A 16,944-nucleotide genomic window follows, 5' to 3' on the forward strand; every position below is an offset into this window, starting at 1 on the left:
AATAAATGTGTATAAGGAAAGGATTCATAACGGAGACAAAGGAGATGAGTTTAGAGTGAAACACTCTAAAAATTCCAGATATAGGATTAGATACTCACTTTGGAAATACTGTCCATGTCTCCTGAGCCTGAAATTAAAACAGACAATTGCTCAGTAAATTTTGAGCTGAAGCTAATCCAATAATTTTTTTTTTCCACAGAAAATACATAGTGCAACATCAACATTTTACAAAATAACCAACTTAGTAAAAGTTTACATTTGGTACAGAATAATCCACTCAATTAGTCTGAGGCTCCATCAACTGTTGCTGCACTACATGTACTGAGTATCTCTTAGAGGAAAACAGATGATCCTGATGAGCACAGTAATGGAAACCAAATGAAATTAAATATAGGGAGTGCATGACAATTGAAAACTGAGGGCTTTTTTCACATGCTGTAGCCCTCACCTCAGGGAAAGCAGAGAATAGGGGAAATGCAATTTTAGGATGCATGAACAAAGAGAAGTGTTTTTTTAGCAGCAAAAGACATGTATTTTCAGTGAAGACAAATTCTGGAAGAGTACTGAGAACAAAACTGGAAGAGATCACAGCAAAACCATCAGAAATGGAGCTGTGGGAGAAGACTGAAACAGCTCCCTCAGACAGCCAGGTAAACTAGGGCTGAGAAGGAATATGAGTTCTCTCTCCAAAAACTCCAGATACATAGATGTTATCAGGAGTTATTTTGTCATAGCCCAAAAGGATAAACTATGTGCTAGGTACATGTAAAATCCTCCCATGACTTGCAATTGAATTTTTCATTTTAGCTGAGAAGAGAAAAATCTCAGCTTGCAGAAAGTGACAGAAAAAGGTGTGGCAGCCTCACACAGTTTTTCATTGACTTGAATGCAATTTTGCATCATTACTAGTTAAACCAACTACCCATTTTAGGATCGTAATAGGTAAAGAAAGGCTGCAAAAGTGTCCCTATATAAAGCAATCCAAAATGTCAGGGACATGTTTCCTAAAACAAAAAAAGGAACTCTCTTCAGGAGACAGAGGCTATGCTGAATGGTTATTGTCCACAACAAGTCTCCTCACTGAGCTTCAATTACTTCTTTTTTCACTGCCACAGCCTCTTCAAATCACTCCCTTCATCTCACTGATGGACACAGAGTTTTTCCCGTACATTTTAACAACGTGTCTTCCACAGAACTCCAAGAATTGGTCCCAGAGAGCAGCAGGGGCACTGGGAATTCAGCATTTACTGTCACTGTTACCTAATGATCCGTTCATATGGTGTGAGTCCATTGCACCCAGCCCGCTCATGGGTCCGTCCGAGCCTGGCCCCAGTGGAAACTACAAAAGGAGCAGGCGTTAATAACTGCACAGCTGTTTATCACACAACCCAATCAAGAGACAATACTCCTCAGGAGAAGGGAGGGAAAAAAGGAACGACAAATCCTGAGCTCTGAATGAGAAGAGACTCCCGAGTCCCATTCAGACCTTTATGAGAAGGTGTCTTGTGAAGACTGAAAACCGGCATTTTTTGGGGTCAACTTCATGATTTTTGGAGACTGTCATCTCTGTAAGCTGGAATCCAATAGAGTCATAATTTATTCTTTACTTCAGTTTTGGTTTTGTATGGCTTTTCAGACTGCTGCTGGCAACTCAGCCTCAGCCCCACTGGAGTTACAGGGAACTTTTATAACTCCCTAAAATCCATCAGTGATTAATTAACGGCTTTCAAACCCCACCAGACCTATCCTAAGTTGTAAAAGCTCCTCATCACCTTCACAACTTGAGCAGTTTCTATCCAATTACATAATTAACCTTAAATTTAGCTCTTCACACATTTAAAAGGTACTACCATTATAGCCAAACAATCTGCAATTTACTGCATAATGACTTAGCATATCTACATATATTTACTTCTAAGTTCTACAGGCAGGTTTTTTTTCCCAGAGGCCCATAAATGAAGAGCCACCCATAAAAAAGAAAAGCTTAGCAATAATGATAGCTGCTGGGAATACAGTGTTTGGATAAACAACAGGCTGCACTACTGAAAGAAAGATGTAAGAAAATTCATATTTACATTAGGTCTGTTGGGCCCAGGTGGCACAGTGTTCATTAAAGTGTACATGTTGTCTCCAGAGTTGGTTGAATCTGTAATAAGAGATTATTTTAAGTGCTAAAATACACTTTTCAATCAAATTACTCACCTCATACATTTCCTGTCATTTTGTTCATATTATTACTGTGCCTCAATGCTATACACAGTGGCAATTTAAAGGCAGGTTTTATTCTCTTTCTATCCACTGCTGCCACACAACAGGCCTATGAAAAGAAATAATTGCCATGGTCCCCAAGTGACGACTACTGGGCTCTAGCTTTATGCATGACTGTTAAAAGGCTTATAAATCACCAAGAATCTCTAACTATTGAATTCCTAAAATCCTGTTTCCTGGAGTCCTAAATTTCTTCACTCATCTTCAATATTATTCATAGAACAGGAGTTTGTTTCTTATCAGTTCTTCCTGTAATTTGTTTTCCATCTGGAATAAATGATAAAAAGCTTCTCCTTGCACAGACCGAGAGTCACAGTTTTTTACTCTCATCCCTGTCAAGGCCATATGAATTTGAATATATCCAAGTCTTCAATGGAACACTGTGCAAAGACCCTTCACTCCTGAGGGAGGCTTTAGCTGATCTATCTTCATGGTGCAGCCTGGTGCAATGCTTGCAGAAAAACCCCAAAATGACAAAAACCGAAAGGACAATGACCTGACAAAAGTCTGTATACATCCCTAAGGGGACAGTGTGATTTAAAAAAAAGTATTGGCAACTCTGGAAAATCAGTATCTGCATAGAGAATAAAAAGAGCTCAGCACTCTGCATCCAGACCCATTCCACACCCAATGATATTCCACGTACAACCGGAAGGTAAATCAAGGATTTTGTCTACTAATCAATATTTCCAAGATGATTTTCTAAGCATTAATCCAAGCTAATAATTCCATTATATACAGAGCACTACATATCACTAGAACATTCTACGGCGCTGTCTGAGGAAAAGGGGAAACAGAAAGGTTTTTAGCCTGAAGTAAAATCAGCCTATTAAGTCATTTTTAGTACTCAGTGAGGCAGGCAAAAAGTTCTTTGCCCACCAGAATCTTGTGCAACACACATCCCTGGCTGTCCCCCAGTTCTGGGAAAAAACCTGTCTGCTGTCCTGGCTCCTGCCAGAGCACACAGGGATGGTTGGCCTGTGGAATCTCTGAGCTGCTGCTCTCACAGGTGAGCAAATGCCTTGGCAAAACCCACAGGTAGCCAACTTCTAAGTGTTTTCATGCTTTGCAACACAGAACTTCAAAATATCTTTACCTTAGGTTGCCTTTTTGGTTTGTTCATTTTTTGGAAGGGTTTTATTTGGCTTGGTTGTCATTTTTATTTTTATGTATCTAAATCCCTAGAATTGTATTCAATGAAGTAATATACTGGTGCAGTAAGTTTTTATGGCCAGTTAGGAAAATTCCCTACCCTCCTGTGCTGGAGAGGTCAGCAAGTAGCAAGTAGGGAAAAAAACCACGTCATACAGAAAATATAGACCCAAGAGTTTTGTTATTTGATTATTTAAAAAAAAACTCCAAAATGCACTTCCTAAAATCTTTATTTTGCTTCTTCCAAGTGTATTTCAGTACCTGCAGGACTAGGCATGATGGGTGTTCCTGGTGGCCCTCCACCGCCTGGAGGACCCTGGGGAGAGTCAAAACTGTCAGTTAGCATGAATTAAAAGGTCAGAAAAAACCTAAAACAGACACACAAACCCCCCCTGCCATATCAAAGAACATTTATTTTTTAAAGTTTTGGTTTCTTCCATGTCACAAATCTGATCAAGACTAAGAAACAAAAAATGCTCTGGCTGTTACACAAATAAATATTGACTTTCTCTAATAAAACATACATAACTGCTAGAAATAATTATAATTTTCATTGCCATATGGACGTTACTGTACTTTACCTCTTTTGTTATCATTTAAAACAGCAGATACTCTGTTCAGACAGGGATATCTTTTCAGTGGCAGTGATTACAAAGGTCTGGGTATTCTGTCCGCTTACAGGATACCTGTCCATATATTTTTACCTATAAACTTTTATCCATGGATTTATAGCCACATTTTATCCAAACCCATATGACTCCCTAGGCATCACAGGCTCTCCATATACCTCTGCACTAAGCTCACTTACTTGATTTTTTAAGGGCTCTGTCTGTATGTTTTTAAACATCAGATAAAAAGATGTAGGAACAACTAACTGACCATTTATGAGAGAAGTTACTTGTCCTCATTAACTTTTTCATCTCATTTTAAATTTGCTCTTACTTTGTTTGTGTTTTTTCCTCTCTTAGAGAGTTTTTTGTTATCAACTATTTTCACTCTGAGAACATAATATTATTAATGTATAAAAAGTATATATTTGTATATTTATACATATTATATATATGTCTATATTAGTGGATAAGTTTTTATACCAGTATATATTAATATATTATATATAGATTAATCTTATTAAGTTCTCAAAGCGAGTAATTCCAGATAACAAGTCTTTTCACTAAAAACCTTTTTGAGGAGCTTTCCAGCCCATCCCTCATCCCCAAAAAGTTGCTCGCTGTGGAGTCAAATATTCCCAAAATGTCTTTAAACTCTTCAACAATAGAATGTGGCAAACCCACAAAACCTCCTCCAAGCAGAGAGAGCTCTGTGAAGTTCTGCACTGCAAGAACTGATTTGGAGACAGCAAATATTGACTGTTTCCACCAAGCTGCCACAAAATGAGGCCTAGAGTTACAAACACTTGCAAGAATCATAACTTTTCTCCCATCTAATTTTTTTAAGAAATGACAAAATAAACTGCTTTAAATTATATAATTCTCTCTCCTCGCCCTGTGACACCAGCCATGTGCATGTGATAAAAACAGAGTAAACGATCTGCCTGGGAAAAGCTCCTCAGCCATCCAGATAACCTGAGTGCAACAGCAACAACAACAGGGAGTCTAAAATAACAAAGTTAATCTCTACTCACAGAGACAAAATCCAGCATTACACACTGACACCCTTTTCCTGCAGAAGTTCAAAAACTCTCCCACAGCATGGTTTTTCTGAGAAAGCCAGGGGGTTTTTGTCCCTCATTACTGTAGACAATTCATGGCATGAGGTTTTTTCTGGAGTGAGGCAGCACTAGGGCAGTTTGGAGCAGGCTGACAACGATTCTGCTGGTGAGCACCCACATCTGCACCAGAGGGGCTGGGAAACCTCGGTGCAGGCCAGATGTTCAGCCAGCACACGGGGCTCCCCTCATCATCTGGGCTGCTGTTTCTCTGCCCAAATTAGGTGTGATGCCCAACAAACACACACAAAGGCACTCACCACGTAGTTCCCAGGAGAGGCTGAGGAATAAGGTATCTGTAACAGCAACAGAAAAAACAGTGATTTTGGGTCCCTCTGTGCTGGGATGGGCTCCTGCAGCTGCAGGTGAGAGCTGATTCAATTGGAGTGACCTAGGACACAGCTAAAATCATGGGGAAATGCTTCTGCTGTCAAAATAAACACTTCTTTTCAGCAATTTCAAAAAATTGACTAAAAATCAATGAAGTATTAGAATGTTAAGGTGTAAGATTACTAAGGCAATGTAGTTTATAAGGTGCATGGACTCAGGCAGCACATACTTGTATTTCAGTCAGCAGGACTTCCGTCAGCCAAGCACAAACTGAATTCCAATGTGCTTGAGAGATACCTAATTTTCAATACAATCTTGACCACAAAAGGCAAAGAAGCTACCACATCTTTCACCTTAGAAGATACTGGTATTTATTCCCATTTTTTATTTAGGTTTTCTGAAGGACACTGTCCTGGAGAAATCCTGTGAATAACCTTGTTTTCTTCTTTGTTTCTGCCTTTGCTGTTTTCTCCCCAAAGGAACACAGGCCAGTGCTGTTGTGGGAGCAACAAGTGCACTGACAAACACAAATTTCTCTACAGACAATTGTCAGCCAAACTACTGTTACAAATAAATCTATTACTGAACTTGCCAATTGATTTCAGGGACTGAAAAGACTTTAACTATCAGCTAAAATATATCAATTTTAATTCAGTTTATGCAAAAGAAAATAGAAGACTTTCACTAATAGAATTAAAAAGCCAAAATTGAGAAAACCAGGAAGAACTGTTTAGCAGGGCAAGCCAGACCCACCTTATCCATCCACAAGTGCCCAAATGGACACTTTTAAACTAATGATATACGATCCCTGAATGAAAATGAAGAATTTCTGCCTTCTGGAGAAATACCAGAAATGTCCTGTTTGTGTAGGATGCCAGGACAACCTTTATGTTACAGCAGGGCTGGGCCTGGCATGAAGATACTTCCCTAAACACAAGAGATGTCAAATATCTTTGTAATATTTACTTACAGAATTGGCATTGGTTGGGTTTGGCCAAGGTCTACCACCCCCAGGGCCCCTGAAACAGAAGAAGAATGATGAGACACAGAACCACCCTCATCCTCTGACCAGCTCTGGGGTAAAAACTCTGAATAATCTGTTTCCAGAGGAAGGAAATGGCTTTTTTTCAAGCTAAAGTGTGTTTATAAACCATAACTACACTAAGTTAAAATGCAAGAGCAGAATTTTTGTTGTGGCACTGCTATTCAGTCATTTGGTGAGTTGATTGAATTATTTACTACTCTGAAAATAAATTCCAGTCATAAAATAAATAAATGTTCAGTCATAAAACCAGTGATCTTGCTCACAAGATTAAGCACATGCCTGAAGCGCTGAGCATGGATTCATTTACTGTGGATCTACAATACTGCAGTATTGTCAGGTTTCATTAGCAAAACTTGTGCAATTAGCTAATAAATGTTTTGGGAACGCCTAATTTGTAGAAGAACAAGCCATACAAACCCTACAGGTTGCTATGATCCCTCTGTGGTGATGAGGATGATGATGGTGACCATGATGATGGTGACCATGATGACAACAACAGCAGCCATGATATAAATGTCATGTATTACATCCAGAAAACCCTCAGAGGGTTTTTCTCACAACTTTTGCTGTTATTTTAGGTTTCCCACCCTCAGCCAAACCCAGAAAAATATTCTGGGGGTGAGGCTTCATCTCTTAACAATGCAGAGGGGACTCAGACACACCAGATGCAAAATCTCCATGCTCACAGTCACAATGTCTCAAATCCATAATTATCTCTGGGAGTACCAAGAGCTCCTGCTCATTTACAAACAGGGCTGAATCACTTTCTGAAGGCCCTGACAACAGAGAGGCAGAGCAGATGACAAAACTTTCACATTTGCAACGGCCTTTTGGCCTCATTAGCTGTAGAAAAGCAACATTAACCACTGCAGCTCGCCAGGCATGGGAGAGAGACTGGAACAGACAGAAAGAATCACCCTTCATTAATGAGTTCTGAAAGTTCCCTAAGTCCTGCAGAAACAAAAGCTATTAAGTGCATACATTGCCTGAGGGATTTAATATTGAATCTTATTTTTTTATTACATTGTTGATGAAACTATAAAGGAACAATCTCAAAGAAGAAATCAACAGAAAATTTATTTATTTCCACTGCCTTTATTGTTGGAATGATAGAAATCAAGAATGTTGGAATGGTCTTTTCTGCATCATTCAAAGACAGACTGAGAGAGAAAATGCTCCTCAGGTCAAATATTCAGCAACTTCCCCTCTGCTGATGATCACGTAGTGAAATATTAATTTTTTTTTTTTTTGGTCTTGCTGTTCTTTTTGTTATTTTTCAGTGGTTTATTGGATCCCCTCTTTCAGAAAAATCAGGACTGTTTGTAACAACATTTAAAAGTCTGTTTTAACCCCAAACCCTTGCACTCATTTCTGTGAATGTACTGACTCAGAGACAAAACTGGGTTAAGCCTCAGGAATATGGAAACTCAGAAATTACACTGAGACATGGGAACTCACCTTTCATCTAAAAAGGTGTTGGAATTTTCAGATTTATTGCACAGCTTTAAATACAGACTTAGAAATCACTGCAGCAGATTCTGCTGGAAAGCCACATGGATTTTGTGGAGCCAAATGCTTATAAAACACACATTAGGACTCCCAAACTGCAATTTTTAAATTTTTTTAATTCCACGCAAGCGAGTCTTTTGTCTTTTACTAAATGTTTATTTTGGAAGCACCAACAAGGTCATAAAACATAACCATACAAGCACCAATTCCAAAATACTTCACAAGGTCTCTGTGGCTATGACCATTTTTTTTCTGTAATTTTTTTAGAGTTTATCCTGTAAGTGTCAATCCTGGCTTGAAAAAATGAAAGTCTGAAATTTCAGTTTCCCAAGAGGCAAATATATTCCATCAGGAAATGAAACATCTAGACTCAAGTTTGTGAATTGAAGTTAAAAGACAAAATCACACCTTTTTCTTTTATTTTTTTTTAAATCTGAGGCATGACTGAGATATTCTTAGCGCTTGAGACAGCACTGCAGGTCACACAGGGTGTTAAAAACCACCAGTGAAATATAACACTGAGGCTCCCTGAAATCTGCCTTTTTCTTCCAAAAACTGGCAGAGACATGAAATCTTCCTAAAAACGAACGGCTGTGCCAAGTTCCAACTGAAAAACTTAGGGCCTAAAATGAAGTTATTCTGTGGAAGAAGATGGGCTGGGCATCAGCTGTGCCCAACAGGAATCTGACGGTGCTGCTGACGACAAAGGCAGGAATCACCCAGCAGTGCTGCAGCCGTGGATTGCAGGGCATTAAACGCTGCCTGCTGAGTCCTCAGGCTGCCCTTTCTGACCACAAAGAACAACTTCTCACCCAGCAAAACTGTCACATTTTATATGGCAGATAGTCCGCTCTTAACCAAAGCAGCTTCCCCTTGCATTCCAAGGAGGAAAGCTGGATTTTAAACAGCAGCTGTTTCTGTAGAACACACATTTTTGCACTTGACACGGCCAAAACCCCAAGAAAATGAAGAAGGGGGCAGTGGGAAATTGTCGAGTACAGAAAACACTCAGGTGGGAAGGGACACCCTCATGTGCAGGGGAAATGTGATTTCCCCAGCTGAGGCTCAGTGGGCAGAGGGCGAGGGGAGCACATCTGGCTCCATCCTGAGGCACTGCCCCAGCCCAGCCCTCACTGCAGTGTCAGAGACAGCGCTCAATTTACAGCAGCAAACACCCTCGTGTCCTGAAAATGCAATTCAAAGAACCCCAACTCAGAGCAACCCTTTGATAAAATGTGTTTATAAAGAGCACAGTGTAAGTACTTCAACCCATATTCTCTCTTTCTGGTAGGCCAGGAAATCTTTTTGTCATACAGAAAACTCTTTTCTTATTTTTCCTGGGGAAACTCTCATTTATGTCAATAAATAGTTTCAAAACATCTTATCCATCCCTCAGTTTACTTCTGGAAAGTTGATTTTTTTTATACAGCCTTCTGCTGAGGAAAACTTCTACAGTGCCTATACTTGACTCACACTGAATTTCAAATGTCTCAGTATTTTTTCCACATCAATTTAATTGAAAACCATAAATGCCTACTCTCAGGAAGGCTCCTAGAATTGTCTCAAATCCCTATATGTGATGCATATGATAGAGCAACACACGACTTCAGATTTTAGTTTATTTGCTTCAAGATTTCAATGTATGTGTGGAAATCCAAACCTGTTAGAGGTACAGTGGTTTTTTCAAAATTACATTATCTATTTGTGTACCTCTTTGACTTTTTCTTCAGTAGTAACTTTTTACTTGAAATTAAAATTATAATTTCTTATTTACGTTTTCTATAAAAACTGGAGTAAAAATGGGTATCTATGATACAATGAGAAAGCATATAGAAATCTTTACTGCTTTCTTGATGTTACATCTGAAGTATTTCTACACATTTAAAAGGGGGTCTGTCTTCAGGGATACAAGGTGCAACACCCTGCCATGGCTACGTTCACATTTAGAACAAATCTGAACTCAGATTATAGCCATTTTTATCAGATGATTTTCCAGACCCAGAAATACACAGGAACACTGACAGAAATACACTCATATCTGTAAACCTCCTCTATGTGTTTAGACTGGAAATAAATGTATTTAAGGAAACAAGAACTGCAGTTGAGGAAGACTTTCAAATCCATTGTGTCTTTCTTGTAAATAGTTCTAGACAAAGGCTATTTTGCTACAATTAAGTACCGATTTATTTTTGCAGAGAAAAAGCATTCCTCACAAGATATTTAGTAAGTAGAAATATAAATAATGTCATTTTAAACAATGAATACAAGGATATATCAGTGATTATATTGACAAAATATTCCCAGTATTTGAAGTTTGATCTGTGAAAGAAACTGAGTATTTCTACAGACTTGTTAGGACAGCCAAGGCTCCTGTAAGACTGTGGGTTCAGTTCTTAAAATTGCAATTATTGGTCATCAAAGTACATTCTTGTTGCCTTGTCTGTCCCAATTGCTCCTTGTGCAATGCAATAATGGCATTTTCCATGTACAGTAGGATTGTTGTGCTTACATGTTCATCCCAGGCATTCCCGGGCCACCTAAAGCGTTCAGAGGGGGTCTCATGGCACCTCCATAGTTCTGCAACGACAACCAAGGGTCAGACTACCACAAAACAAAAAAACAAAACCAAAGGGGAGGGGGAAAGAAAGGACAGCAGGTTAATGACATCCCTGTGCAATGACAACTGCTGCCACGACAGGCCATGCCATTCATGCTTTCAGGATTCCCTGACTGTTGACTAAAAATTGGGATCATTAACCCCAGGAAGAAACAACACAAACAACAGAAACTGGCTAAGAACGGTTAACGTGGTTTCAGGGAGAATTATACTATTTACACATATTGAGTTCAAGTTAATGGCTAGCAAGGGTCAACTTCTAAACCAAGGCAATTCAAAATCAGAGCCCCCTACTAAGATTATGAGATATTAAATGGTATTCTTTCTACCTAGATTTCATTATGTTTGTATAAAATTAAAACACATGATATAACTTTTCTAATGCACTATTACATTTCTCTTTCCATGATTCAATTCCAATAAATCACAGAATCCCAAGATGGGACCTTAAAGCCCATCCAGTGTCACCCCTTGCCTGGGCAGGGACACTTTCCACTATCCCAGGTCTTTGATAATCGAAATGAAGAGTATTTAATATGATAAATAATGTCCTAGCAAGGCTAAAAAATTAAATACCCAACACCCATAAAATCTGAATTTATGTCCTGATACCATGACCAAAGCTTGACTGCACTACTTACAAAAAATATATAAATTACGCCTATTTTTATTCAATGAAATAGAAGCAGAACAATCTGTCTCACCTGACAATTTTCCACCTGTAATTACTGCTAATCCTAAGCAGATTTACTCCTTTGGCCTGAGTAATAGCACTAGCAGCCATAGAGCTGTCCTTCCAGAGCAGTGATGCTCTCTGCTGAGCCCAGGTATTTGGTGATCCAATTAGGGAGTCATTTGTGAACTTAAATTTTGAGTACTTAAATTTTGTGTAGGTTCGGATGTTGAGCACAAGAAAGGAGAAGCTTACAAAAACACTGGATCTTAAATGACAGCAGAAATGGAAAAATTATCCTCCTAAAAAGTGGCAAGAGATTTGCCTGCAGTGTGACTAATGGTGCTGCATAAAGGATCAGCTCAATCTCATATGGCAGCACAGCAGAGCTTCCCTTTCTACCTCCAAAAAGGGCAAATACATTTCAGGGCTACATTAAAAAAATAGCAAATACATTTTATTTTATATTTGTATATGTTTTGCTGGTCGCTCAGCAGAGATTGTGAAGAACTGCACAACTGGTTTGTAGCAAAAATACCCAAAACTGTACAGACAGTTGTGAACAGACTTGAAAGGCAAAGCTATTCAATAATTTAGAGTTCAGCTGTTATTCAAACAAGAAGCCACCAGGGAGATTATCTGAAATGGGGAAGCAAAAATGCACAGTGTGGGCACAACAAGCACACTGTGAAACAAAACTCTGGCAGCACCAGTGAGGAACACCACCACCCACGTGCTGCTGACTGGAGTGCAGACAAAACACAGAGGAAACTCCTGGATTTGTGTTCCAGGGGTGCACTAGGCCTGTCCTTGTCCCTCTGGGACAGAGCCAGAGATGCTCAGGGGGACAAATGGCAGCCTGGACATCTCACTTTACACTAAAATCTCTGCTGCCGTGCCAAAATTTAGATCAACAGTGGATGAAAGAAAAAGTTTACAGAATTTGGAGAGGTATTTTGGGCAAACTTAGAAGGTATTAATATTTTCCTCCTAAACAGCATAATCAGTGAGGAGGAGGAGGAGGAGGAGGAAACGCCGACTCCACTCCAGGTCTGCCTTGCCAGTGTCAGTCCTTGATTGCAAAAAACACTTTTCTAAAGAAAGCAAGTGACAGGATTCTTCTTTAAATCCCAAATATTTATGAAAATGACAGATTTTTCATTTCGATTTTGTTCAGCTGCAACTTATAAGAGATATTTTTGGTTTGTTTTAAAAAGGGATTATGAAAACAAGTCCTGGGAATCTCCAAGCTAAGCAAAGACAGAGAGTATAGACTAAGTATAGGTCTGTCACTAAGGATAACCCCTCTGTGGAAAGTACCTGTGGTCCTAATGGCACCATTCCCCTTGGAGGAGTCATCCTCTGCATCGGCCCACCCATGTTTGGATGACCTGCAAACAAAATATAAAATACATTATATATGCAATACACAACTGGTTCAGTTATGCAAGACACAATCACCTTCTACAGCTACTTGTAATGAATCATCCCTTTCTAATTACCAGAGAAGCCTAAGGATCAGCACTGTGGAGATGCCACACTCACCCTGCTGCCGTGTGGGGTCCATCCCGCTGGGCAGGAGGGGCTGACTCCCCGGGACACCTCCGAGGGCCTGAGGCAGGGAAAACACAGCAGAGAAGCACAGAATACCTTGAAATTCATGTTAAAGACACAGCACACACGTTTCATTCCTAATTCCTGGATGTTTCCTCTGAGTCAGGTGTTAATGTGCTTTTAAATTCCCACATTAATCTGCCCTCTGGGTTTACTGAATTAGGTTTAAAGCTCATTTTACAGGATTTTACCTGCAGCTGGGTCAAGTAGAAAAATGCTTTTATGAATGGATCTTTGTAGCTGATCCATGAGGTGCTATTTAGCATTTCAAAGCACCATCACATTTTCAGTTAAAATGTATCCTGAGTGAGCAGAAAGTCAGAATGGTTTGGGTTGGAAAGGACCTTAACGCTCATCTCCTTCCAGCCCCTCTGCCATGGGCAGGGACCCTTTCCACAGTCCCAGGACCAAACTACCACCTAATCAAAATTTGGGCCTTAAAGCTGCACCACAACAGTTTACTGCTTTCACACCCTGCCCATCCACGCTGTACCTTGAGTAATATCAGTGCTGCTAAAGCAGCAATTAATGAATTTGGCATAATGTGAATGTAGCAAGAGTTGTAGTTCACTGGGATTATGGATTACCTTTCACTCTGGACTGAAAATACCACAGTGTGCAGGCAAAAACACTTCTGAAACCAAACCTGCAGGCTGGCAGCACTTCAGCCACCACATCCCACCTGCCAGGATTCACTGAGCTCAGGCACAGAGGGAGTGAAACCCAAACCCTTGGCTCAGGGGCTCAGATACCTCTGGCTCAGATAGTATTGGGAAGTGCAAAAATCAGGAGTGAACTGAGCTACAGCAGTAAAATGTTATCAGATATTAGGTGCAGTACTAATGGTACTGCACAGATGATCACCTCATCAAGGTTAATTAAGTCCCTCAGGGCCTTGGTGAGGAAGTAGCCCTGGTACAGGCAGCTCTACCTGATCCCAAACATCACCTGGACAAGTCTTGCCACCTGATACACCCAGCTCACTGAAATTTAGATTTCATAAGTTCTGGTGATAGTGTGTCAAAAGTAATGACAAATTTGTTGAAACTGTGTTACACAAATATAAAAAAATAGCCAGAAGTGAGGCTGGGATATAGTGTGGCAATCAAAAGGCAGTCCTGGAAACCAAAGTTGAACCAAACTACCTGTTCCATTTATCCTTTCTACTTTTCTTAATATTGTAAATGACCTAGTTTTCCTCTCAGAGCTCCACTGATGTTTTTCTGTCTACTTGTCTTTAACTTTTCATCTGCTGACAACTCTTTCTCCTCCTCTTTCTGCACTATGGAGAACTTGAAAACACAAATGTTCTCTACTTCCAGAACCCTCTTCTCACAGATGGGCCAGAAAAGGTCCCTGCTGACGAACAGCAGCTCGTTACTCATCCTTGTCTCGCTGGCATTGCACATCCTTAGACGGCGATGAGAGAAAATTGGGAATTCAGCCAGAGTGTCTTTGGGAGCCACAGAGCACTTCATGAGACCTGTTTCTCACCAATAATCCCCATATTTACTGTGGAATAAATATAATTTGTACATCTAGCAGGGATGGGCAGGGACTGAAGCATTTGACACAGAAGTGAGTAGCAGAGGGCCAGCAGAGCAGCAGCGACCAACCTTACCTGGTTGGGTATTCTGAGAGGTGGCCTTGGGCCTCCAGGGTACCGGGGGGACATGAAAGGCTGCAGGGAGAGAAGGAAACACTGCTGAATAATCCCATTCCTCCTGTAAATCCATCCATCCATCCATCCATCCATCCATCCATCCATCCATCCATCCATCCATCCATCCATCCATCCATCCATCATCCATCCATCCATCCATCCATCCATCCATCCATCCATCCATCCATCCATCCATCCATCCATCCATCCATCCATCCATCCATCCATCCCACCCTGTGCCACTGCCACGCTCACACCCATCCAGCCTCAACACCCCCACGGACAGCTCTGGACATTGTTCCACAATGTGTAGCAGTATGACATCAATTCAGAGATTCTCAACCAACCCACCTAGCAGGATACATTATTTAACTATTTGTTTCAGCACTTTTGAGTGCAGAATATGAGAAACTTTATGCATTAATAGTGAAGAATAAATCAAAATGGGACATCTATACTTTCCACTAGAGAAGGGGGAAAGATGGAACTTTGGAAGAGAAAACAAAAGTGTTCTTGGGAGAGTTCAGAGGTAAGGAAGATCAAAACAATTCAGAAATACTTTTCATTCGTTTCTTCATAATACAGTGAAAAGCACCACGAAATTTAACCTGTGGGGGCACAGATTCCCAGCTCATCCTGCAAATATTTAGAATTTTGCTGTTTTCAGCTGCCATGTCACTTCAGTGCTGCGCTCCTGCCATGCCTCCCTGCTCACACACTGGATCTCCTCTCTCACACCTCCCTTTATACCCAAATCTGGCACACCATCCACACCTTGAGATCTTGGCTATCCCTGAGCTACCTCACAGCCCACAGACAAGGCCAGGCCCCAGATAATCGAGTGGTACTGGCAGCAAAAGCATTTAACTTCTCAGCTCATTCCACCCCAAAGTGTGGCAATAGCCTAGAAATATAAAGAGATGAGCGGCAAATCTACAGGAAAAAGGCACAAATATCTGACTAAACAGAAGATGAAGAGGATGGCTTTGGCAAGCAGGAGTACCTACAGCTCCAGAAGAAAATGAAGAGATAAAAGCATGCTGTGTTCTGAGCACAGGGACAAAAAGACTGATTTAGACTAGCAACAGCTAGCAGAGAAACTGCAATTATTTTACCAATAATTACTACTGGAATTTTTCCTATGATCTTACATCAATAAATTAATGAAACCTTTCACATCCTGGAATCAGATGAAAGCTGAAATAATGTAACCTACATGAACATGCACTCAAAGTAGTGCTAGAAAGCAATTTAAAATAGAGGGTTTACAAACTGGAGAAGAAAGTTCAATAACAATTGTGAACAGATTAATAAAAAGATACTTGAAATGATGTGCTGTATAAGAGGGAGGGTCCTTTGCCGCTTCTCTGATGGTGAGAACCTCTGATAAGAAAGAGAAAGGGCTGTGCATGCGACGAGGCCCTCATGAAACAGTAGAAGCGTCAGGAAATTAGAATTTCAGCCATTTCCACAGAGGTCAACCGAGTGCAGCCACTCCAGTGAGGACCCTGGGTTTGACTTGTCTCCTCCAGCAAATGAAACTCAACTTTATTTGCAGCTGTGCAGCTCAAAAAAAGGGGACATTTGAATTGTCTCTGAATTCAGCTATGTATAAAGAGCAGAAACAGCCTACTAATATGCAATAGTAAGAAAAAACCTACTCCTTCCAAGCTTACAAGGATTATTACTGTAAATATTCATGTATCATGTATTCCACTTAGGTGGAGCTGCAATCAGTGACAAGCAGATTTCAAGTAGTTCCTTATGGTTTGGCTTTCCAAAAAAAATGTTACCATTACAAACTTAAATATTCTTATTTTTGTGTCAGTGACTGAACTTCTCCCTCTCTACTACCAATATATTGTATATATTGTATTGCGTATTCTATATATCGTTTGTCCACAAAAAGGTCCCACCAAGATGTTTCAAGACAACAGAGAAATTCTGTCCAACATTTTAATGAAATGTATTAAATACTCCCAGCTGTTCATGACAGCAGGAGTGGTTTTGAAGTCCCCACACACATTATCGAGCGATGGATTCTGAAAGACACAAACTCAAGCAGCAGAAACTTTGTGCCATGTGTTGTGCCACTTCCCTTGTCATTTCCAGAACACCTGGCATTAGTCTCTACATTAATTTCCTACTCTTTTTTAATTAGGCGTTGCTGGAATGTCCATTAGGGAGGAACCACTCTGGGCTTCCATTCTTTACAGAGGCATCCTTCTCTCCTCAACTTCTCCTTCCCCTTCTCCTGCAGCGCAAACACGCCTGAACCTACTGGGCTCAGAACACAGGGACTAAATTAAAGCAGTGCCCACAGACCTAACTGCTCACTCAGATCTTG

The 16,944-nt window shown here is 40.3% G+C and overlaps 1 protein-coding gene across 4 annotated transcripts in view; it reads right to left on the reverse strand.

The window, feature by feature from the left end:
- Positions 1 to 16,944, reverse strand: part of SSBP2 (single stranded DNA binding protein 2) — a 135,952-nt gene that overhangs the window by 17,369 nt on the left and 101,639 nt on the right. For 2 of the 4 annotated variants that reach the window (XM_063179884.1, XM_063179882.1), the window contains 10 exons: positions 14,556 to 14,615; positions 12,866 to 12,932; positions 12,641 to 12,711; positions 10,540 to 10,631; positions 6,447 to 6,495; positions 5,407 to 5,442; positions 3,682 to 3,736; positions 2,076 to 2,146; positions 1,261 to 1,339; positions 99 to 127 (listed from right to left, as the gene is read on the reverse strand). In XM_063179884.1, the coding sequence (XP_063035954.1) occupies positions 99 to 127; positions 1,261 to 1,339; positions 2,076 to 2,146; positions 3,682 to 3,736; positions 5,407 to 5,442; positions 6,447 to 6,495; positions 10,540 to 10,631; positions 12,641 to 12,711; positions 12,866 to 12,932; positions 14,556 to 14,615 (609 nt within the window). The remainder of the gene's footprint in view (positions 1 to 98; positions 128 to 1,260; positions 1,340 to 2,075; positions 2,147 to 3,681; positions 3,737 to 5,406; positions 5,443 to 6,446; positions 6,496 to 10,539; positions 10,632 to 12,640; positions 12,712 to 12,865; positions 12,933 to 14,555; positions 14,616 to 16,944) is intronic. The other 2 variants (XM_063179885.1, XM_063179883.1) reach the window with 1 other exon arrangement.

Source organism: Melospiza melodia, chromosome Z (genome assembly GCF_035770615.1).
Source record: "Melospiza melodia melodia isolate bMelMel2 chromosome Z, bMelMel2.pri, whole genome shotgun sequence".
NCBI lineage: Eukaryota > Metazoa > Chordata > Aves > Passeriformes > Passerellidae > Melospiza > Melospiza melodia.